Source organism: Zosterops lateralis (assembly GCF_965231275.1).
Source record: "Zosterops lateralis genome assembly, chromosome: 2".
In the NCBI taxonomy this organism is placed as follows: domain Eukaryota; kingdom Metazoa; phylum Chordata; class Aves; order Passeriformes; family Zosteropidae; genus Zosterops; species Zosterops lateralis.
Genome location: NC_139763.1, coordinates 73,365,912 through 73,391,135, shown reverse-complemented (window position 1 = coordinate 73,391,135; position 25,224 = coordinate 73,365,912). Strand labels below are relative to the sequence as shown.

Below are 25,224 nucleotides of genomic sequence, written 5' to 3'. Positions count from 1 at the left end.
GTGGCTAAATGCATGTTCTCTAGCCACTTTGGAGATACTTGAGCTGTGTTGCAAGAGGCTACATACAAAACTGCCCTAAATGAAGAGGCTTTATTTTTGAATGATGAGGAAAGCACCTTATTTGTAGCTTTTAAGGTTAAAGAGAATCTTTGTGAAGTCACCTTTGACAGTTATTGAGGTGCTGTTAGTCTTTGCTTTTCCACCTCTAAGATGTTTTTACTCAATCACAGTTAAATAGAAGATAGTATATGCACTAAATTGTTCCTCTGTGGCACTATTCCTCTGTATAACCCAACAGGAAAACTCAAAATTCGTGGGCATTTTATTATAAATCCCTTTTCTTGCATTCCTCTGGACTCCTCTGTAACTACATAAATAGCAAGCTCCTCAGGGCGGGAGCTCTGCCTTTGTTTTGCAGAACAGGAATGATAGCACTCCCTGACACAAATCTTAGTAGTTCCCCAAAGGGAAGCCAAGCTCTGCTGACTTGCCCTTGATGGAAGAAGGCAAGCTTGCAAGTGTTCATATCAGGACTGGACAAGTTTATTTTCAAAGAAGTATGTCTGCTTGCATTTTCCCTGTTTTCCTAGTGTTTTTTACCTGTCTTAGTTTTAAAACTTACAGGTATGTGTGTGTGAGGCATGTGTTTTCCAACTGGTGATCCAGATGTGCCTAATCAAATTTTTTATATATTCTGCCCAATAGCATTTCCTGTATGTCAGTAATAGGTTTTAGATTTTTGTGGGGTTTTTTGCTTAGAAGGCAAAGGAGGAGGCTTCTATTTCTTCTCCTTACTTCTGCTGATATATGGTATGTATTAGGTTGGGACTGAGTTAGTCTGTTTGGTTAGAACCAGGTTTATTTGATTTCAAATTACTTTTATTGATGATTGGGTTTCTGGTTTGTGTCAAATTGGCACAATTCCATGGGCAACTGCGTAAACTGCTCAGATGCTTTGAAACTTTTTAAAGGGATGATGGAATTAACTTGTAAATTTTGGATGATACAACTTCTAGGTATGTTAGACTTCTAAGTTTTTTGGTTGTTTAGAAGTTTGAGAAATGAGAAAACTACTTTGTCTCTTCCTCTCGGCCTGTCCTGACATTAATACTGGAAATGATGGAGGTACCGACAAACGAGCCCATTTAGTGCTTTTTATTAAAAATCTGAATTTTTCATATGAAATTTACATATATCTTTTGTCTAAAAGGAAAATCCATTACAAAATGGCTAGTTCAAATTTGCTGTGCTAGTTTTTTTCTATAAAATTGAGTTTGCCATAATGACATCTAATGCTGCATTAGTACTGCTTAGTTCTAGAATAACTTAATGGGAAAAAATAACTCAAAGCTAATGGAAAAAAGAAGGGGTTTGCCCAGTAAAAACTGACTTACAGTAGTTGTAAAAATATTATCAAACTTAGTATTCATCCTGTGATTAACAACTTTACAATCAAAAAACTGTTTTGAAATGTAAGCCTGGAGAGGAAGAATGAATCTTATAACATGTGAAGTGTTCTTGTTTATATATTTATTTATATATAAGCTTTTAAAAACTATTATTATTTTTTATTTCAGAGATATAACAACAATGAAAGGTACCATTGTTGCTCAAGTAGATTCAAGTGAGTCTTTCCAGGAGTTTTGCAGTACGTCATGTTTATCTTTCTATGAAGATAAACAGAATCCCTCAAAAGGAGCCTTGAATAAATCAAGATGTACAATCTGTGGTAAACTAACTGAGGTCTGGTTGACTGTTTTTTGTCTTTCTCAATAATTACATATTAATAGCTTATATACTGAAATAAGAGAACTGAAAAGAAGAAAATGTCAAATCTTCAGTATTTTGAGATATTAAAATATGGAGGCCTAATATTCACAAAGAGCAGCTGAGCAGCTGAAGGGAGAAAGTTGATAGGTTGAAATTTGTTTCAGAAACTTGAAGTGCCTTTTGCTGATAATACATTCTATGAGGCATAGAATCTTGTAATTGTAACCTAGATCTCTCACATAAAAGAATTGCTGATGAAAAAATGCCAAGATTCAGTGTATTACCTATTTTTTTTACTGTTTGGTTTTTAAAGGTAATGCAGATGGTTTTAGAGATTGGTAGAATATGTGTAATTTCAAATTCTCATAAATTTATTTATTCTCATGTGTTTGTTCTTGATGCTTTCTTGATGACTGAGCTCAGGCTACAGCTGTTTCAGGCTGCTGCTTCACACAGCATATTATCTGACCAATCTTCATATGCCAGGTTCTTCACCTGTAAATTGGCCATTTTATCAAATTGCATAAATTGGCATTCTGCTGTTGTGTGCAGTTACCACATCCTTCCCTCTGGTCTTTCCTTCCAGGCTAAAGGGTAGATGAGTATAAGAGTGTTTTCCTTAGAACTTTAGAGACAACAGAAACATCCCTTTCCACTTGTATGTTTCATGGTCTTTTTGAGATAGTGAGATAGTTATTTGAATGTAAGACTTGGAGTTGGTCTACTAGTTCCAGGCAACTTTGCTTGTCTAGTGATAAAATACTTTTTTTTCTATTTTTTAGATTCGTCACGAAGTTAGCTTTAAGAATATGACTCATAAGCTGTGCAGTGACCATTGCTTCAATAGATACAGGATGGCAAATGGTTTAATAATGAATTGCTGTGAGCATTGTGGGGAGTATTTGCCCAGTAAAGGAGCTGGAAACAATGTCCTTACTATTGATGGTCAGCAGAAAAGATTCTGCTGTCAGAACTGCCTTGGTGAATACAAGCAGGTAACGACTTCTTTACCTATAAATCAGAATTAAATAAGCATTAATAGTTCCTAAGTTTATGCTGTTACTAATAGCATGGGTTTACTTCTCCTAAGAACACATAAGTAACAAAGACTTTGAAAAACAAAATTAATGCCAGTGAGAAAAAACCATCTGCGGTGGACCTTTTACTACTGTCTCTTTTTGATGCTGCTGTAATAGAAATATCTATTTATTACTAACAAAAGTATAATTAAATTGTTAATAATGTCTATTTTTTCTGTCGGTTGTATCTGAAGTATATTAATAACAAGCACACCACTAAGGCATTACTGGTCCTTAAGTTATGGGGGTTTTTTATATAAAAGCTCACTTGTATGCAGTTGAAACTTTAAAAAGTGTGCAGAACATACAGACAGGACATTGCTGTGAGAAGGCTCTAATTGGTGACAGTTTGGCTGTGTACTTGCATGATGTCTCACCTCCATTGTACAGCACAGGATTCAAAAAATTACTTTAATCCTTCCATGTGTTAAATTTTATACTTTCATTTTATTAGTTTGTTTTTTGTTTATTTTTAAGACTGTTAGATAGTAGTTATGTTTAAAAATCATTTCAAATTAAGAAACTTGATGCTAAAGTCTTTTACATTTTGCGGAGCCAGCTTAGCTCTGAACTGTTGCTAATGCTGGCTAGAAGGTTTAGATATTAACCGCAGTATTTATAGTATAATAGGATAGCGCTGAAATATTAAATATTTCAGGGGAAAATATGTAATATGGGGATTTTGGGGGCTTTATTATTTGTGTTCTTTTGCTTGGTATGTTCTGCTTTGAGTTTATAGGGGTAGTATTCTGACAGTGCTGTTTTACTAGCAAGAAATTTACGTTTCTGGTTTTGAGATGTGCACTTGAATATGTGAGTGGCCCCAGTGCTGCACATTGCTCAGGGCTCATTCTTCATCTCTTCTCTTTTTAAGAAACCAGTGGTCCAAGAGAAGAGACACTGAAGTGCTGTGTTGTAAAGTTCTTTAATGTACATCATGTGTGCTTATATTGTCTCACTGGATGCTGAGCTCTGATGCTTTTGGGGATGGCTGTTGTGTGTGTGAAGAGCAAAGCTGGAAACATGCGTATGTAAACAGCCTAACTGGAAACGTAACATGAGCATTATTTTTTTGCCACAGCTGTACCAAAAGGGACAGGATAGGTTTTCAAGCTACTAAAAATATAGGCATGCCCAGAAGCCATGGAAAGACTTGAAGAAACGTTGAATACTGTCTCTTGAAGAAACAAAAGTACAGGAGATTAACTTTGAAATGAGACATTCCCATACAACCAGTATAACTTACACTGCACATGGAATTATGAAGTGAACATGGAATTTTGAGGTTGAATGATAAAATTTGTACTTTGTCAGAGCATACTGTATTTGCTTACATATTGTTGTATTTTATGTTTAGATAGGTGTTTGAGAAGAATATGGGTAGCAAGTTGTATGTTCTGGTTTGATTTGGAGGGGAGGAGCAGTTTGCAGTACAAAGAATCTTCACAAGTAGTGTCAAGTTGGTGCATTACTGTGAGAACCTTTAAAATTGAGACACAATGTTTTGGTTCATTCGCTTCTAACAGCAGATTTTATACAAGCAAGTTCTTAATTCCTTTATCAAAATATGTGGTACTGTGCAACTATACTAGGCTGTGAGAAGCTTAATTTGAGTGCTTGTGTGCATCTGTTCAAGAATACTGATTAAGTGTAGTTCTTAACTGATAGATTTCAGATATTCACTGAGTGTGAGGAGTTTGGGGTATTATTATTAAGAGAAGCTTTTAAGGGGAAATCCTGTGGGACCAACCAAGTAGCTTTCTGTTATGGAGTAACTACAGCAGTGGATAAGGGAAGGACTGTAGATGTTGTTTATCTGAACTTTTGTAAAACTTTTGACATTGTTCCCCACAATGTTCTTCCCTCCAAATTGGAAAGTGGTGGATCCAGCTGTAGTGCTGTATCCAGCTCTGGGCTCCCAGCACAGAGGGAGGACTTGTTGGAGTGGGTCCAGAGGAGGGACACCGAGATGATCAGAGGGAGGGAAAACTTCTTCTTTGAGGAAGAACTGAGGGAGTTGGGGTTGTTCAGTCTGGGAGAGAGGAGGCTTCAGAGTGACCTAATTTTGAGCTTCCAGTAACTGAAGGGAGCGTACAGGAATGATGGGACAAGGCTATTTACAAATAATAGTACAATAGTACTATTACTGTTTAGTGATAGGACAAGGGGAAATGGGTTTAGATTTAAAGAGAGTAGGTTTACATTAGATCTTAAGGTAAAAAAATCTTTACTGTACAGGGTAGTGAGGCACTGGAACAGATTGCTCAGGGAAGTTGTGCATGCCCTGTACTTGAAAGTGTTCAAGGTGAGATTGAATGGGGCCCTGAGCAGCCTGGTCTTGTGGAAGGTGTCTCTGACTGTGGCAGAGGGAATTGGAATTAGGTCATCTTCCAATCCAGACCATTCTGTGAGTGTATGAAAGTCAAACTACAGAAGTGGAAGTTCTTCTAGTGTATGCTATAGGTGTCCAAAGTTGCTCAGGGCACAAATGGTTGAGAATATTTTGTTGATACAATATTTAGGTTTGAAGTTTATTAGAGTTTTTTGAGCTGAGTATGTTCAAGGAGTTCTGGTATTCTAGAAAAGAAGTTTAGACTGGAAAAAGCCACTGACAACCCACTGGGGCACAATTGGTAAATTATGGATTGTTCTGTTCAGTTGTAACAGTGTTTCCTTGAAAATTACTAGATCTTGCTTTAAAGGAGAACTGCGGAAGGAGAGATTTTTGGGTAGAGTCATTATTGTATACTGAAATAAACATAATGAAAGAAATAATACAGAAAAGTTAATGTCATTTGATTCCAGCATTGTGTTGTACAACTAATGATTGTGTGTCACCTAAAGAGTTTTAGCAAATGTTTTCTTACAAACAGTTGTAAAATAAATAGGTCTTATTGGTATGAGCTTTGTATTAAGCAGTTTATATTGTAATGTCATACAGCTATACATTTGTAGTAGTAATAAATGAAAACTCCTTATTACTTGTACCTATCTATATACCTAATCACAGTTTCTAAAAATAAATATTACACTGATTTAAACACAATTTTTCCATAACTCATTATGGACTTCTTTTTCTTATTTTCTTGGAATGAAAAAATTAAACTTGTGGGTAATAAAAATTACAGTGGCACTCAGAATGACAGGTAATTGGATTACTGCAAGTAATCCATCTGCTGAAAAGTGTGCCTTTCATCTGCTTTAGACTGTTCCTGGGAGTAAGAAACATTGTTGCTCCTGGGATGAAGAGTAGTTTTTTTTCTCAAAATGTCAAAAGTCACCTTTCAAGGTGATGGGATGCACTTAGCTTCTTATGTATCAGTTTTAGAACCTGCTTTAAAAATGAGGCATACATAATTTTTAATATTGCATCATGTGTCTTGATTTTCTGAGAGGTCATTGTTGTTTTTTCATTCCTAAAAGTGATTGCCAAGATTAGGTGTCTTTTAGTATTAAAATGGTACAAAATATAAATAATTATTTCTGAAATAATAAATAGGCGTAACATAACTGATGTTCACTGTATTTATATGCAAGAGCAAGTTAATTTCTCTATGACACAACAGCCATTTGTCAAGACAGCTGTGCAAGTCAAGCTTTTTAAAAAAAAAAGATAAAACAATGATAAAATAACTTCTCAAAAAAATAAAGCAGCTGTGACAATTTAGATAAATTGTGAGAAAAAACTAATTGAAGTGTTTAAATTTTTTAAAATCTGAAGATGACTATTATTGCTAGATTATGCACTCCAGCTGTTGCACTGAGGTTCAAACTCTTCACATGTAGAGGGTCAAGATAAACTTAAAGAATGACCCTAAACAAAATGGAAAAAACCCAAACAAACCACACTAGAAGAGAATGAAATTATATCTGAACGGGAGCTGACTAAAATTGTCTGTTATTGTACAAATACTGAAATTCCTTATTTCTTTGAGCAGGTATTTTGTATAGTTAAAAAGAAAATGTAAGCATTAAAAAAAATTAGTTTAGTGATTCATTTGAAAATTATTTGTGCAGTAAATTGGAAGTAACCTCAAATGTGCCTGCCATAAAGATGTTAACCACATGCAGCACATACCTAGGTTGTTTCAGTATTTTTGTTTCTGCTACTATTGCATGTTTTCTGTCTCCACAAAATTAGTTAACTTCCTTTTCAAAATACTTCCCATGTTTGTGTCTTGGTTTGCTGGATTTTGGTACAGGCTTGACAACCTTGTTATAAGAAGCAAGTGGAATATCCTGTGACTTTATGACTTAACTTGTGTAACCGACTATACCTTTTAATTTTGAGCTTTTTCAACTAAGCTAAAGCAGCATCTGCGTCTGCTTTTAAAAATATTTTGCTTCCTTGCCTGATCAGTCTGTGGTGCTCTTGATTCTACCAAGGAAGTATTTAATGCCTTCCTCATTAAAAATGTTCCTTTACTTTTTTTACTTTGCTTCTGTAACTAAAATCTTTCTTAGAATGTGACCTGGGATTTGTTTCCTTTGGGGACTTCTTGAAGTAATGGTCTTCATCTGCTGCCATAAAGGAGATGAGGGGGTGAAGGGATGAGAAAGGAGCTCTAGTTATTTCTTCATAGCCTTTTTGATACCTCTGGATGGAAGTGATACTGAATGAATGCAAGCCAAATGGGAGTTTTTCTAGTTGGAGAGGATGCTTGCAGTGTCTTTCCATCTAATGGAAAAATTTTCAATACTGACTAAAAGTGCATGTGGTTACATCTTGATTAGATGAAGACTTACTACTCAACGTGCTTCAAGACTAACAGTGCTATGCCATGTCCCTAAGCTGTTCACTTACAAGCAATAGAAAACAGCACCCTAGGCAGTTGTGCTTCCTTCTTCAGTTTCTGCTCTTTGCCCAGGAACTGCTTTTGTGAAACACTCTAAACTCATTTGTCTATTTTATCCTGTGCAGGGGTTTAAGAGCCTTCACTGTACACAATATGCATATCATTTCTGCAGGTAGCAATTAATTGCTTGCATAGAGTTTGTACTTAGCCTTGTAAAGTGTGTTGTTATCTACTGGTTTAAATATCACCAAATGCTGTGATAGAATGTCCTGTCACTTGGCACTTCAGTGGAAGTGTGTAGGGCTTTCAGCTTTGTCTTGTGTCTTTTGCCATGCAGTGTCTGGGGTTTTTTTTCTGTGCTTCTTTGCTAGTAAGACAGGGTGTCCTTCCAGTCTTCCTTTTTATCTTGATATTACAATGAACTACAAAATCTACCACTTCCTGCTGTTGTTACTGTTTTATAAACTCATTTCCAAGTTTCAGGAGTAAGTACTCTTGACAAAGTCAGTAATTGCTAGAGTTGAACAGCCCACTTACATTAAAATGTGAAAAGTATTGATTTGATTTTTTTTTTTTTTAATTCTGGTCACTTTTAAAGAGAAGTTCTGTGGTTTCAGCCAGATCAAACTGTGGTTTAATAGTGGAATTTCTTCCTCATATAGTAAACCACTTCTGTTTAGTTCAGGTAATACTCAGTTTGGTATTAAGTAATCTCTGGTAATACTGTTGTCTCATACTATGCACACTTATACAAATGCAGATAGCTAGATGTTTTTCATCCCATCTAACATGGTTAAAAGACAGAAATCTTTATTAACCAAGGAATAATAATTTCCTCTTTCTTCCTGCTTAGTGATATGGGGAGGTTTTTTGAGGCCTCTTGGTATTTACGACCCCAAGTTTCTTGCATCTCTGATGCAAATTGAGTCCTAGAAACTATCCTGTTCTACCTTTTCTATTATTGTTTATTTACTCCTGCTTTCTGGAACCATTTATTTTGCCATTTCTTCTTCAAATGTCTGTCTTCCAACTGTAGAATTCGCAACTCTTCAATAAAAACTGTTACCAGATTCTTTAGACATCTGAATATAGTTTATCATAACTATTCGGAATACTATTATGTAGATATTTTAGAAGATGAAATTAGGTGGGTCCATCAGAAATGTTAAAATGACTTTGTAATTCTGAAGAAAACTACATAAGGCAGTCAAATGTGAGGTTTGGTTTGTGTGGGAGCACAGGAGCTTCTTGGAAAGAGGAAGGAAGGAGGTGGCATGACTAGGTGTCATAATTATGATGCATATAACCACATTCATACACTGGTGTACCTGGAGTAATTACTTGGTTGGGATTGAGGGGAAGAGAGAAAAGGCAGAACAGAAACAGATGAAACATTCAGTTAATTTAGAAGTAACTTGCTTTTTGAGGCAGATGTTTTCAGCTCTGCTTTTCTCAGAGACAGGAAGATAAATGTCTTGAGAGCGGGAACAAAACCAGCAAAAAGACAGAATACTGGCAGTTGGAGATGCCAAGGAAAAGTACTGGACAAGTTATTGATCTAGTTGTTTGCAGAGTTCAGCTGGTGGAATGTAGACATACATCACTGGGTGTTCAAGGCCCAGAGAAGTAATTGCTTCATCTTTTGCTCTTGAGACTTGGGCAAATGCTTTAGAGGAAGAGTTTACAGTTGTTATTATTGGGGGAGAGATGATTTGGATGCAATATTTTAGGAGAAAATAAATTATACACGTTTTTCTTTGTTTGCTGTTACAGATTCTGCTGATTCTTTTTTTAGACATGTGTGTTGCCTCTGGATCCATCAGACCATTCATTTAAATGGATCTGAAGTAGTTTAGCTGCTATTTTGTTGATCACCTTTCTGAGGGATCTCTGTTATCATAGAATTCCATGTAGCAAGTGGATCTGCTTTTCTGCTTAGAGAAAATGTTTTCTTCTTCTCTTCTGTTTGAATATAGGCGTGCTATGTTTCTGTCCTGGAATTTCCTGGTGTTTTTCTTAATTCTAGTCCAAACCTCTTAATTCCGTGAAGTTACCAGGGAGGTTGCCTGGATTGAGAGGTATTAACATCTGTTTTACCATGGAGTTGTAACTACAAAGCATTTCCTTTAACTGGAGGCAAATCTTAGGGCTGCTACATAGCATTGTAGCAATCAGCTGCTGTTCTGATATTTTCTGTTGACTGGCCCTTGCATGGGAGAAGCTGTAGCAAGAATGCTCTCTTACACTGCTGGCATGTCCTTCATTATGCTCTCTTAGGCTTGTCAAGGCCTATGAAGCAGATGATAATCCTTTCTCTTCAGTTAAGAATAAAAGTGTCTAGCACAGATGTCTAGATTCAAGGCAGTAATAGCTTTATTGAAGTACTAATGCAGTCAGGAGGTTGAAGAACAGAGGCTTTCATTAGTTTCAGTTGTGAACAGAAATGAGGCTTCTAATATGCCATGAAGTTGTGGTATTGCTCTGATAATTAATTTTGGAGTTTGATCTTTATTCTTTGTAGGGTACATCCAACAGGAGCTGTAGACTTCAGCTTACGTGATCCTTTCAGTAAGATGTAAAGGAAGGTCAAGATTCCTTCTAAAGTCATAGTTGCTTATAGTGGCAAGAATAAAAATTCCTCAAAAACCCTCTAAGTGAATTTTATTTCCAGGAATTAGTATTTTTGTTGAAACAATTCCTTCAGTTCTGGAATATGTCACATTCGTCTGTTTAGTCTTACATTTTGGTAGCTGCTTTTGTAGTTGCCCATTTGAGTTGAACACTATCCTAGTGAGCAGGAGAAATATTTGAAATATGTTTAGAACTAGTGACTTGGAAGAATTTTCATATCACATGGTTTAATGTCTGTTACCTGTCATGAGATACCTATCATGAAATAAATTAGACCTTCTAGAATTAAGTCTCCAAGGATATACAAAGGGTCATGAAAGAATGAGTGAGTTTAGAATTAAACAAAGTGAGAAGAGTATTCAGGCTTTTTCATCCACTACAGACATTGTTCTTTGGAAGAGGTCAGATATGCAATAGAATCTAGCCAAAATTAGGTCATCTCAATGCAGATTCTAGATGGAGTAGTGAAGGGGAGTTTTAGTGAGACTGCTGTGCATCAAGCTTCTCCTCAGAGGGCGCTAGGCCTTTATTCTCTTGGAATTTTATTTCTGGATTAGCTTAGTTTATTTATATTTGGTTATCGTTAGGATTCAGGATGGCTCATGTAACAACACGTAGAACTCCAGTTCTTCTGAGGGCTTGTAGCAAAGTTTATTGAAAGACAGATCCTTTTAATACAGTTTCAGTACAATGAATAGGATTGGTCCTTTAGGGCACCACCTTTTTGTAAACATCTCTACCAGTAAACAAGTTGGAAAAATACCAGGTCGTCAGGAGGAGGATATCTACAAAGTTGTTTTGGGTTCCTCCTTATGATTTCCCAGGCCAAACTGAGAGAGTTCTGTATTTGACTTTCCCACAGGCTTCAAGCTTCTTGCCTGGAGCCGAAGAATCCATGTTCTGACCACTGTCAGTTCCCACACTTGGTAATTGATACAGTTTCTTTACTAATTTGATTGTGTTTTAACTTCAGTTTTACTTGAAATTACAGTATTCAAATGCACATGTTTTTATAGGATGCTGTAAATGTGAGTTGGCACATGGGAGGAAAATGCTTGATATTTTCTCTTGCAGATTGGTTTTGTGTTAATTTCATCTTTGAAGGAAACTTGAAGCTGCAGCTAGTTTGACTGTGCAGGTTTTGTCAAGAGGCATATTTTTCTACTGTTGAAATACCATGGGGAAGCACAAGATGAAGCTAATACTAGGTCTGAAATGGAAGATAATTGCCAAGAAAGCAGCTTTAGAGAAAAAGGCTTGGGTGTCCTGGTGGAGAAGCTGAACTGGGGTTAGGTGTGTGCCCTTGAAGCAAAGATGGCCAGCTGGGTCCTGGGTTGTCTCATAAAATGTCTGACCTCTGGAGGTCATCTTGTGCACTCCCAGCTCAAACAGTGTCACCTGAAGCAGGTCCTCCAGGACCACATCCATTTGAGGTTTTGAGTATCTCCAAGGATGCAAACTCCCTAGCTCATGTGGGCAACCTGTTGCTATATTAGCAAGAGTACAGCCAGCAGGACAGGGGAGGTGATTTTGTGCCCCCATGGTGCCCCCATCCTTCTGTTCCTGAGAGTGCACCTGGAGTACAATGGCCAGTTTTGGATTTGACAGAATGAAAGGCATTGTCATACTGACGGAAGTTCAGTGGAGAGCTACCACTTTGCTTAGATGCCTGGAGTACCTGATACAGTAGGACAGGCTCAGGAGAGGTTACTTTGTTCAACTCTGAGAAGCATAAAGAGGGATGAGTTAGCTAATGGGAGGAGACTGAAGAAGACAAACGTGAATTCTAAAACCAGTTGGGCAGTGGGAGGAAAAAAGGCAAGAGACACAACTTGAAAACAAGAGGAAACTTATTTACATAAAGAAAAAGGTGGTTTGGTCTTGTTTTTTGTTGTTGTGTTTTGGTTGGTTGGTAGATTGATTTTTTTTTTTTTTTAAATTTTTTTTTTTTTTTTTTTTTTTTTTTTTTTTTTTTTTTTTTTTTTTTTTTTTTTGTATGTTTTGTTTGGGTTTTTTTCTCTCCTATAAGGATGGTGAAATCCTCCTGAGAGGTTTTGGAGTGCTTGTCCTTGGGGATGCTCAGATTTGACTGGACAAGATCCTTAGCAAACACCTCTGGACCTGCTTTGAGCAGGAGGCTGCACTTGACTTCAGGTGGTCTCCTCTAGTCCATATGATTCTGTGATTTTGTTATTCTGAAACAAAGAAGGAAGCAATGATTTTTAAAATAAAGACTCGAAAATTTTTGCATTTTGTGTTCCCTTTTTACTTAGTCGCTAGTGAAGATTTTGGTATTTTGTTCTGGTTTTCCTCTACCAGAAAAGATCTTTTGTGTCCTGCCATGAAATATCAACAGCATTGGCACAGCTTTAATGTTTTGCTTAATTTCTTTTCTAAACACCCACTTTACCTTGAGGATGGTTAAAATATTAAATTAAATATGTACTGTAGTAAGAACCTGAGAAAGCTGTCATCATGGTTCACATCAGGGATTGAAGCTCCTGCACTGATGTGAGTGGGTATACGTGGAAGAGAGTAAGACCTCAGAAAGAGCTCAGGATATTTTCCTCTAAGCATTCACTTAACTTCTGACTCTCTAGAGGTCAGGCCACCCCTTGAACTTGATGCAATGTTCCTGTATGCTGTTATTGGCAAATCTTTAATTAGTGCTTGTCCAGTCTCCTTGTGAATGCGTACAGTGTTTCCATCCATGACTCTCTTTGGTAAGAGGTTCTGCTTCCCTGGCATTTGTTGCATGAAGAGCTGTCTCCTGTTTATTTTCAAATTTCTGTTGATATTAATGTGATTTGTTATAGTTGTTTATATTAGAAAATACACTGAGCAGTTGATCCATAGTGCCCTACATAATACCATTTTTGGTTCTATCATTATTCTCCTAAGCTATCTTGTTTCCAGGCCAAAAATCTTTACCTCAGAAGAATGCTCTTTGACCCTCTGTTTTACAGTAGCTCTCCTTTATTTTAGTGAATCTTCTCTTTCTTTATGGCAACGAGGAGGGTACTTCGAGAGAAAGGATTCTCAAATGTTACTTTTTCTGCAGAGTGAAGTTAATATTGCAGATTCTTAGAGATGAAAGAGATTATGTTGGGAAGAAGTTTAGAGTAGAAATACAAGTTAGCTGAGAAACTTGATAGTCTCATCTGGAAGTTTCATACTTACGAACAGAAAAACACTCTCGGTTTGCATTATGGGTATTCAAAAACTAGAGATTTAGTGAGGCTCTCTGTTGATGTTGTCAGTGGAGGAAGTTGTTGAGTTAGACTCTAAAATAAATGTCTGAGATGTGTAATACTTACTAAATACTTTGAGGTATGCCTTAGTCTTTTTTTAACAATACTGTGGTACTCTTTGGAATTTTTTTAAAATGGCTTTATTATTTGAACTTGGAAGTTGAGGGAGTGCTGGAAAGAGTAATAAAAATGCAAGAAAAATGTTTAATGTGAGGGAGATGATGATTACAACATTTTAGGAGCAATACATTTAAGGAACATTTGGGCCTTCTAATTTTCTTTTTTTCCACCATGCCCTGTCATCTTCACTTGTGTAACAAGATGTTTGAATTTCTAATATTGCAGAAATGCTCAAATATTCTTTTTAGTTGTTACTACGAGAATAAAATGAGAGCTTTGTTATTGCAGTTTTGCTCCTACCCACCGAATCTGCTGCATAATTGGCATGTTTTTTGGAAATTCTTATCCTTTGTAGTCTTGATAAATTAGATCTAGGTTTGCTAGATTATTATTAGATAGGAATAAAAAGCTTTATTGTTTTTAAATCTGAAAGAGATGGGGTGAAGTCAGTAAACAGTTTTGAAGACATGAAATTCAGAAGTGATTGACATGCTGTTGCACTGTCCTTAGTGTGCATGATCCTTTCTTGATATCGCCTAAATGATGAGGTATTTGAGATGCTGATTAGCAAAACCTATTTCTGCTTTCAAGGAATTTTTGTTGAAACGTGTAGTTTGCTGACACAATTTTTTTTCCAATTATGCCCCAATCTGTTTACTATAAAACTTGTATTTATTACATTTATTAAAACTTACACTTTTGTCTTGCTGTTTCTCGAAGTCACTGTAACCTCTGTTGAATTTCTCTTTTGCATATGGAAGTTGTGAAAGTTTAATTTGCCTGTGCATTGTTTGCTGATTATATTGCTGAATGCTCTTAGTAAAGTTGTTTGTCAGTATATTTGCATCAGTGCTTCTAGATTTACATTTTGGTTTATTCTGGAGCCACAAAGGTTATTTGTGGAAACCAGTTTTTATGGTGGTTGTCCATTTAACACATTCCAAAAAATCAAGCCCTTTTAAAATTGTAGCCTCCTGTATTATTAGTAGTCCAACTCAGAGTTTTCTGGATGGCCTGCTTTTATTTCTTAGCCTGTCAGATGAGATGAATGATTCAGCAGAATAGCTGCAACTCACAGAACAACATAACTGCTACATTTTGGTCTTGGTACTAAGTGTGAATTTTGTCAATATTGTGGCTGATTAGGAAGATGATGTTGATAAGATAATGAGTAGCATGTTTAAAGGTAAATGGAAAAAAAGCTAAAACAGGAAGGAAGTACCCTAGAGTCCTGTTTTATACCCTCTCTAGGTAGGAGCTTGATATCTTGACAGGTACTTGGTACTGCTTTTTAGAGAAAATCCCCAGCAAAGGTTTCATCAAAACAGCATGTGGAAATTGTGAAGTTGTGTGGAAATTTTGCTGGTCTCTGCAAAGTGCTACATCCAATTTGTGTCACAGGCATGTGGATTTGTATGTTTTTTATGTGGATGCTCTTAGTGTAGGAAAGATGACATTATAAACCCATGAATGTGATCCCTAGCTGTATGTAAGACTGGATATAACTAGTTTTCAAATTTGAGTACTGAAAAATAGGAAGAGCGAAGATATCCTCTGAAGCTTCTCTCACTCTGAATGAAGTGAAGCACTTACGAAACGTGCTTTGCCTTTCCTTCCCCTTTCCATCCTTGAGAACAGGGAAAGAGGAAGAGAGTGCCAGAATAATTTCTTTAGAAGGGAAGAGATCTTAAGTGCCTAAGTGATGATTTTCTAATACATAATAAGGCGAGAGTCTGTCTAGTAGGAGGCCCGTCATTTTTGGCGAGGAATTTTTGTCTGTCACCATCAAGACCATGATACTATTTCTATGGGCAGAGAAGGTGTCTACATATTTTTTTCTGAAACTTGTTTTATCGTGCGTGAGATACTTGCCTGACATTGGTATATGTAATATATGTAGCACATCAGAATTACTGATTTTAGATGTTGACTGTGTCATTGGTAGTTCTGCTCTGTGCAGCTTTTTCTGTGTTTTTTATAGAACATTTGTTCCATTCTGTGGAAAACTGTTGATGGACTGACTGCTGTGTTGAGAGATGTCAAAATCGAGTCTAGAAACTCTGGATTGTGTTCCTCCAGCCTGGAGGATTGGAGATACAGTTTTCTTCTCCCAAAAGTTTATTTATTCTTCATATTTGTAACTTCTTTGCTGTGCAGGTGACTGCACAATGGAACAGATTGCCCAGAGAAGTCATGGAGTCTCCCTCACTGGAGATATTCATGAACCATCTGGGATGCAATGCTGTGCAATGTGCTCTAGGAAGACCCTGCTTGAACAGAAAGGTTGAGCCAAAGGTCTTTTCTAAGCTTACCCATTCTGTGAATCGTATTAGCCATGTGAGATTCCTGTTCCTTTCCTTACAAACTATTGTCCCATCAAGGAGAGAGGAGTAGAGTTCTTTCAAACTCTTCAACTCAGCACTACTTGTTGCATACTCTTACCACAGTTCAGTTTGCAGAAGGTAGGGTTTGGAATGGGACTGAGATGGTTTGGTTGGTTTGAGTTTTTTGAAGGGGATGTGTATGTATGTGAGTGCCTTTACACAGAAGGTTAGTTTTAGCTGGCTTTTCCCTAGGAGCAGAAGACCCAACCATAATGCTGAATGCTCTTGAGAGAATGATCAGGAGAATTAATATAGGAAGGATCTGATGAGGGAGCAGGTGACAGAAACAAAACCTGTTTTTTTGTTTTGTTTTTTTCTTTTTAAGACCATAATTTAAGTCAAAAGCCAAGCATAGTTTTAACTAACTGATTGTTTTGCTTTGTTTTATGTTTTAGAAATGTGGCCAATTAACATCTTGTACTGGCTGCAGAGCTCAGTGCAGGTTTTTTGACATGACTCAGTGCATAGGACCTAATGGATATATGGAGCCATACTGCTCAACTGTATGCATGAACACACACAAATCAAAATATGCAAAATCACAAAGTAAGTGAAAAGGATCATGGCTTTTCATCACTACTAAGAGTAGACTTTTTTAGAAGTTTGAACACTGGGGGGGTGGGTGCATTTGTTTTACAATTAGTCTATGCGGATGTTACTTCACCGTTTTTAACTTCCTTAAAAAAAAATCCCAAAAAACATCTTCTGTTGAACACCAGTAAATGGACCCATGAGGATTAATTTTCCTCACTGGCCTCTTTTTTTTGAGATATTGGAAAGAATTTTCAACTGTCTTAAGGCTTTCTGTGAAAAAATGCTGAAGCATAATGTGCTCCGATGTGTCACAAGATGATAGTGCAGGTTTTTTGCATATGAATTAATATTCTCTGAATTCTCATATGAATCCCACCCTGGATTTTTTTTTTTCCAGTAAAACAGGAGATGGATAAGAAGGGAGGTAGTTACAATGCATATAGATAATCTCTAGGTAAAGTTTTTGATTGGGTAAATAACTCAAAACGTGCGTTCTTCAGTATGCAAAGCAGATCTCAACTCAAAGTTGAAAATGCGCCAGTGAATTTTATGGAAGAAGGTGTTTTCATATTTAGTACTGATGTTTAGTGAAAGTATTTGTCCAGACTTCTGTAATTTCTTTTGTTTTGTGTGACTTGTAGAAGCTGACTGGAAAACAGACTAATCTTAGTTTTCTACACTGAAAAACTAAAAAGGGCTCACCTATAACACTCCTTTTTTCCCCCCTATTTTTTCTGTTTATTTTGTTTGTAAACTACGTTTTTCTTTTAGGTATGGAAATTATTTGCCACTTTTGTAAGCGAAACTCTTTACCTCAATATCAAGCCACAATGCCTGATGGAAAACTGTACAACTTTTGCAGTTCCAGTTGTGTAGCTAAATTTCAGGTTAGCTGTTGTCTTAAATCTTTTCCTCCCTAAATTTTTGTGTGCCTGTGTTTATGTTAAGTATTTGAATATTTAACTAACTTGCTTGCATATATATACATACTTGAGAGTTACAGTTTACGTAGTAGGTGCACCTGGCTCATAACTTCTTTGATCAAAGTGCTGTTTCATAATGATAACACTAGCTGCTGTCTTAAACTTACGAAATTGGATAATAACAACCAATTTCTGCTTTATATTGTTAGAAAACACAAAGCTGTATCACTGCTCATCTTATTTTTACCACCTTAGCCTCTTCATGGATGTGAGCCTTGCTGTTTTGCATTGAAGATCAACAAGTTTAGCCTCTTTTGTACTAAACACAGTAACTAAATTCTCATGTTGAATGTAGAACTAACAAAGGTCTGCCATGGAGAAGAGTGATTAGTTCTGAAATGTAAGGTTAGAGCCTCAGCCATTTCATTTATGGACAAAACTAGCTGTTTAAATTGTGGCCAGAAACTGGGGGGTTGCAAGGCTAATGACATGCACTCTGGATGAGGCTGCTCTGCTTGTTGAACGTATCATATTTTCAGTATGAATTAAGGTTCAAGCTTAAATGAAATGTGTTATAGCCATTAATCTCTTGGTGATCAAAGGATATTTTTAAAGAATGTTTCAATTTTTGTATGTAAAAACATTTTTCCCAGATTCACACTGGATAATTGATAATTGCTTCCTCATGTCTGTCGAAGAGTTACACCCACACCAGGTTTTCCCGTTTGTCATTGAATATTTCTGTTTTCTATGGACTGGACAGCAAATTGATCTTTTAATTGCTTCTTTAATATACCCTGGGTAGGACCTCTGTCATGCAGCCATGTTCCATTTTTCCATCTGTTGTGGCTTGAAAAGCCAAACGAGTGAGAGGCTCCCAGTCAGAAATACAATTTAATAAGAAGAAAGGTAAAAAGGTAAAAATAAAATAAATGCAGTAACACAAAGGACCACTGACAGAGTCAGAATACAACCTGAGCAGGATGGTGGAAACAGTCCAGATGAGGTGCTCTTCCTGAAGCAGTGATCCTGTAGAAAGGTCTGGTAGCTCTGGTCCTCTGGGAATCCAGTAGGTAAGGGCTGCTTGTACTGTCCCAAATCCCAGCTTATATCCAGGTGAGAATGCTTGGCTCCTCCCCCTGGGCAGAGCATCTCACAATGGGATGATGAGTGTGAAGTGGGTCCTTGATGGCCCATTAAACAGAGATAACTCCTGGAGGGAGTTACCTGTGACTCATGGGCAAGGTGTTGATGGGCCATTAACAGAACACAGCCCAAAGGAAGGGGGCCTGGAAACACTAGAGCACTGCCCCACTTGGTTTAACAGTTCATGAAGATGGTGATAGAATAAATACTTTGTGTACATTCTACACTACAACCCAGGACATCATCATAACCAAATAGGCAGGTGTCTGTCAGTGGAACTGATTAACAGAATACCTGTGTATGGTTAGTATGTAATGACAGACCTGTAGTACTTCTTGCAAACTCATTTAATATCTATTTTATTGTATGTGATTTTACAATTAATTGCATCCCCAAGAACTCTTGGAACAAATACAGCCAGGGAATGATGAATTCAACTTCAGCCTTCTTGGATTTGCACATAAGTCAACATTGAGCAACAGTATTGAATAGAACTGCCAGATCATTTGATGCTGGTTGTGGGGTTGTGGTCTTACTGAGTCCTTGTGCTCATGCTTCTGTGGCAGTCTCAGTGCTGCACGTAGATCTCTTCTCAGTGTTGCAGTGGAGTTTAGTTGAAGCAGCCTTGCAGTCTGTGAGTTATCAGTAAAGACCAAGAGTGGGTAGGTTACACCTTGTAAGGGTTGCTTACAAGTAGTTTGCTCAACCAGCACTGTTGGATTTTAACTTTTGATAGCTTTTGTATAGTCACTGTGTAGAAAAATAAAATGTGTTCACCATAAGGCTGGATTTGAATATATGAGAACAGCTTCTTTGTTCTGTTCATTTAGTATTTACGTGGAAAGGATGGTATACCACAATGTGAGCACTGGCTGTAGGTGATCCCTTGAGACTTCTTTTGTACCTAAGTGACACGTAATGTATTGAACCTAAATTGAAAAAATGGTCCATTTACTATGGTGCTCCATATTTTTCAGTGTTTACTAATGGAGATAACTCTTGCTTTAATTTTCTGACTTCATATTCATCCCTTTTTCCTACTGTGCTGGTTCTTACTAGACATTTTTCTTCATGGGTTATCCTTCTTGGAACAGAATAATTGCTATTTCAGGGCTGTGTTTCCTCCTTTCTGCAAGTATTTTAGTCTCTTTGGTTTACAACTGGATAAGTTTGTTTTACAGAACTTCAGGATTGATTATAATTGTGTCTTCCAAATAACCTTTTGTTTCTAGCTAGTTGTTTTTTAATATGTTGAAATATTGGAAAGATTTAGCTGAGCTGCATGTTATATAGTTTATGTCCATATCTACATTCTCCTTTGAGCAGCCAGTCTTTAAGAGCATTTGATCTTGTAAGAAAGAGAGTGATAGAGAGAGAACAGCCTGCTTTATGTGGTTTTTGTTTAGTAGTTGGTGGTAAAATGATGGGACTGGATCTCGTCTTCCACACTCCGTCTTGGAGGATGTTACTGCAGAGTTGAAGATGGAACTGTTCCCAAGGTGTACTGTTTTAAATCACTGTTGGTACTGGTACTTTTACTGGATCAGTTGAAGATCTTGCTGTTAAGAGAAAAATAAACTACTGATTATTTATTGTGAGCGTGGAGGCTGTAATACAAGTTTCTTCCTAAATTTAGCAGCTGTGTAAGTGTCCGACAGTACAAGCTATGTGGCAAAACACAAATCCGTGCAAAAATTTGTGCTAAAGCTTTAATTGGTTTGGGTTTTGCTTCCAATTTATGGATGTATCTGGAGAATTGTTGGACCAGTATGGGTAAGAATTAAAAGTACAGTGGTTTTTAGCAGGACTCTCTCTCTGATTATTCACTAATGCTGTTCTCTTTCGCCATTGTGATGGTGCCTTGAAGTGTTCTTGGCTATATACATTACATCTCTTTCTTGTACACACATGTGTGTATGCAGAAAAATACTCTTCTAAATTTGATAATAATAAAAATACTTGAAGCTTCCATGCCCAGACTGGAGGGTCTGTGTGTGCATGAGTGCAAGGGAAATGTTTGTTTCTTTCCCTGTTTGATTTAGTGCCCTTGATTTTGCTTGTGGAACAGTCCTAGTGAATGAGAACATGTAGAAGGTTCCTCATAAGTGCTTCTCTCATGTGCATTAAGGACAGCTTGATTCTTCCAAAGGTGGTGGTTTTTTTTCTCAGCTGGAAAAAACAACTGACCTTAGTCTGACTGCCTACTAGCTCTTCCACATGTACACTTATGTACAGAAATGTTTCCACAATTTGATTTCATGTTGCTGTGAGCAAGGGTAACCCTCTGTCACATATGCTGCCATGGCAGGGGCAGGCCAGAAGCTGTGCTGCTGTGGTGGTCTTTTCAGAAGATCATGGGCTCGGCCTGCCTAGTGTTCATTATTAAGCTGGCAACTTACAGCAGTTTGAGCTGGTTGCATTGAAGCCTGAAAAGGGCTTGACATAGGTTTTTTTGCTTTGCTTACACTTCCCATGCTCTTGTTATTCAAGGCAGACTCTCAGAGGAACAAACATAGGTAAATGACTTCAAAGATGTCTTTGATACAACATAGCATAGATAAAACTTCGTGTTCAGCGTGACTGGTGAAAGATTTTAATGAATGTATGATTTTTTTTTTCTTTTATTATTCTTTGTGTATAATTATGGTCCCAAATAATTCCTAAAGGTACTTTAAGTACCTTTTAAGTTAGAAGCAAAGCAAGATGGGGAAAACACTACAAGCATGTCATCTTGGCTCAAATTATTATGCAGAAGCAGTTATTAATTGTAGGCAGGATAATTGAAACTTTAAAGGGGCATACAAAATAATGTTCTGATTAACTTCATTTAAAAACCATCTTCTGCTTGGTTTGAAACATTCAGTAATATGAATTCAGTTTTTTACAGATTTTTCTGGAAAAATATTTAATTAACCAGAAGAGCTCATGATAAAAAAACATAACTTTTGAGGTTTTTTTTTTTGAAGCAATAATGCTTAATAGCTTAGATTTGTTTAATCTATAGTTGTGGGTAAATTTCCTTTAAAACAAATTCTAATTTTAAATAGTCTCAAACTGCTCTTCTCACTTCTCTAGCTTTTTGTTATTTTTTATTACCAGCCCTCTAGATTTTGTGAGTCTGAATTTCTACCCCAGTAAACAGTAATGGAAAGAAATAAAAGAAGGTAACTGTGGCATACTTCAGAAAACAACAAAAATTCACGTTTTACTTTTAACTTACAGTCTTCACAATAGGGTGTTTGGATCCCATATTTGAAGGTAGCTACATATGTGAAAGATAAGAGTTGCTTTTCATTTGATGATCACTCAGTGTATTTCATCTTCATTCCTCCCTCTGTCTTCAGTGTTTCTGTACAAGTTGTCACATCTGCTAGTTCTTTACACCTCTGTAATTCCTGAGCTGGAGGTGCTCGATATTCTTGATTACTTTTCATTTTCAGTGAGAGCTTCCGGGGCTTCCATAAGCCCCAGAGCAGCATGTGTCAAGCATGGTGTTTGCTCTATGAAGACACCTGCAAATGCAGAAGTGTTCAGGTTGGACCTTGCACTTAAAAATGCATTTATGGTTCTCATGTTTGTGCAAATCTTCACCTATTTTGAGCAGCCAAAGTGAAGCAAATGTTGCTCAGCCACAGGGACATCTGCTGGATATCATGGGAGAAATATGATAATATTGTGTGTAGGCATCAGATAAAAGTTGTTGTAGAAGTTATATATAAGTTGTTATAGGCCAGTGAGCCATTGAGGTACAGGTGTCATCTTTCTGCTGCCTGGCATTTGGTTCTCATGTCCTGCCTGCGATTGAGAAATATGCATTGCAGACAACTTAATGTCTGCAAACTCTTGATACAGAATTAATGCAGCTGCATAAAATGATACTGTTTGCGCTGCCAGCTAGCACTCAACAGTACCAGCCCACACAGATCAGGGTTTATATCACCAATAAGTCTCAGCATAATTTTTTATTTATTTTTTAGTGTAGGCGAACCCTTACTAACATGAGAGTCTGAAGAAAAGTGTCTTGTAACAGAAATGTTCTGGATTTTCACTGTTACACAGTGGAGAGGTAGTAACAAATCTGTCTGAAGAGAATTTGTCTTTAAATATATTAGTTTTGTTGTAAATTGTATGGGAAAGTTTGTTGAGAAGACAGATTTAAGAAGTTTGTCCTGGATTCTTCAAGTGTCTATGATTAGTACTTCAGATTTTTGTCTTGAACATCACAACTGTAACACACCAGTAGTTCTTGCTTAATTAGGGAATATACAAAACCATATTCTGTGTTCTGTTGGTACGTGTAAGACATACTGAAAGATACAGGTATTGTATAATTGAGTTCTCTTACCTAATGATTGCCACAGAAATGCATTAAAGAAATTACTCAGTTACAGAATTAAGTTCTCATACCTACACGTGCAGTCTTTAGTATTTTTCTCAATTTTCAACTACCGGATTGTTTAGGGGCTGACTATGTGGATAATTGTATCTTCCTGCCATGGGATTGAGGGTACTTAGGACTGTTAGCTAGTTTTTTCTTAATCTGAGTAGATGTGAGGTTTCTTGCTAAAAGCTTTTTACTTTGGTAGTTGTATTTTTATGTCGTATGCTTACATAAGATGTTGATAATCTGCCTTGGTGAGGTTGAGCTTTGGAAATACTTGTTTGTTGGTCTTATCTCTCTGTCACCAAAATAATACAAGCTGTGAAGTATATCTATCTGAAAATACATGTTTTGTGATTAACAAAAGTGTTCAGTTTGGGGATACTTTTTGTTCATTTTTACGAAAAAATGTGTTCACCCTTAAATAAAAGGCATAAGAAAGGTAAGGTAAAAAACATGTGACTTAAAGTAATCACGGTGGAAGTAAGGGTAGAGTCAAAATTGAAAAACCTGAGATGACAAGGGAAAAGGAATTAAGGTAAAGAACCAACCTGCTGTTCTTTTGCCAGAAATGCTCTTGAGTCTAAATAAACTCCTAAATTGTCAGTCAATGTAAGCTTAATTGAAAAAAAAACGTATTTTAAAAGTAACTTTGATTTTTTTTTTTTGTGATGTATGTATATGTATTTATGTTTTTCAGACTTTCAGTGTTCAGTCTTCAACAAATGGTCAGTTCATCTCTCCCAGTGATATTCAATTGAAATGTAATTATTGCAAAAGTTCTTTCTGTTCAAAACCAGAAGTACTGGAATGGGAGGTAAGCGGGGATGTTGGTGTTATTCTTAAATGATGATGTGTTTAAAAGTTTAAACTTAGAACTTTAATACAGTTTTTCTAGCTATAAGGTACTGAAATTTCTTGTAAAAAGTTCAGAAACATCTACCTGGTTCTGTAGAATATAATTTAATTTCAGTATGGATAAAAGCAAAATCTTTATTCATAAATAGTATCTGTGGAATTTTAAAAAAATGTATTTTCTCAGATCAGCTGTAGGTCTGAAATCTGCTTTCATCTTCAGTTATTGTAGACATGATAGACCATAATTACACTTCTGAAACTGAGAAGTGAACTGAGGGAAGTATCTAAAGAGGGTATGCTGAGATTGAGTGGCATATTTTCTGTTCAGTGTTTTCATGTGAAATTGTGAGTATTTGTAGCACTGTCAGTTTAACTGGGATCTGTTAATTTTTAGCATTAGAAGTCGTATATTAATCGTGTTCACACTTCAGTTTACTTTGTAAGTTGTCTTAATGGCAACTATTATTTCAAGTTGCACTAGTTAGACTGTAAGATTTTATCTGTTAACCTTATTCACGATGCTTTGCAACTTTGCATTTAGAACAAAGTGTATCAGTTCTGCAGCAGAGCATGTTCTGATGATTATAAGAAACTGCACTGCATAGTTACATACTGTGAATACTGTCAGGAAGAGAAAACGCTCCATGAAACAGTGAATTTCTCTGGTATCAAAAGACCCTTTTGCAGTGAAGGTATGTATGTATTTGGTTTTTTCCTGTGGTACTGGTCATTGTTCTACTGCAGTTGGCTTTATTTGCTTATATATAATGTTAAAATTTAAGGTAACAACTCATTCTGTTGTACTTGAGGCTAAACAAGGAGTCTCTTCGTTACTATTATTGAAGAGTTTGTACCTGTTGTTATTAGTGCAGGTACTTTTAAATTTATCTGAGCTGCCTCTAGAGCTTTTCACCACTTAGTCCAGGTTAAGGTTAACATTATGTGTGTGTATATAAATATATATATACATATGCATATATACACATGCACAAAAAATTATACATTCTTTTTTTAAATGTATGCAGTAGTGCATATACAACATTAACTGCACTGATGAACACCAAGCTTTCTCTTTGAAGCAGTAGTTCTGTGTTGGTTTAGATTGGTTACTTAAGCAATAACTTGAATGATGCCTGTTGCTGTGTGTTGATTACTGTCACTACAATTTGCTTGAGTAATTACTTGAATTTTCAAAAAGAAAACAAGCTAAAAGGGAACCCTGTGAGCCTAGGATTCTTTTAAGTTGCATTAAAGCATGGTTTTAATAGAAATAGCAAAATTGATTTTTAACAAGGACCTATCCTTTCCACTTCTGGTGAGCTCTCCTTTGATACTGGTATTTAATTGTGAT

General features: G+C 36.5%; 1 protein-coding gene across 7 annotated transcripts in view; it reads left to right on the top strand.

Annotated features, from left to right (window-relative positions):
* The window catches only part of ZMYM2 (zinc finger MYM-type containing 2), a 92,198-nt gene that overhangs the window by 27,550 nt on the left and 39,424 nt on the right, over positions 1 to 25,224 (top strand). For 6 of the 7 annotated variants that reach the window (XM_083854709.1, XM_083854707.1, XM_083854708.1 and 3 more), the window contains 6 exons: positions 1,578 to 1,743; positions 2,553 to 2,765; positions 16,427 to 16,577; positions 17,337 to 17,452; positions 23,716 to 23,832; positions 24,415 to 24,565. In XM_083854709.1, the coding sequence (XP_083710835.1) occupies positions 1,578 to 1,743; positions 2,553 to 2,765; positions 16,427 to 16,577; positions 17,337 to 17,452; positions 23,716 to 23,832; positions 24,415 to 24,565 (914 nt within the window). The remainder of the gene's footprint in view (positions 1 to 1,577; positions 1,744 to 2,552; positions 2,766 to 16,426; positions 16,578 to 17,336; positions 17,453 to 23,715; positions 23,833 to 24,414; positions 24,566 to 25,224) is intronic. The other variant, XM_083854711.1, reaches the window with a different exon arrangement.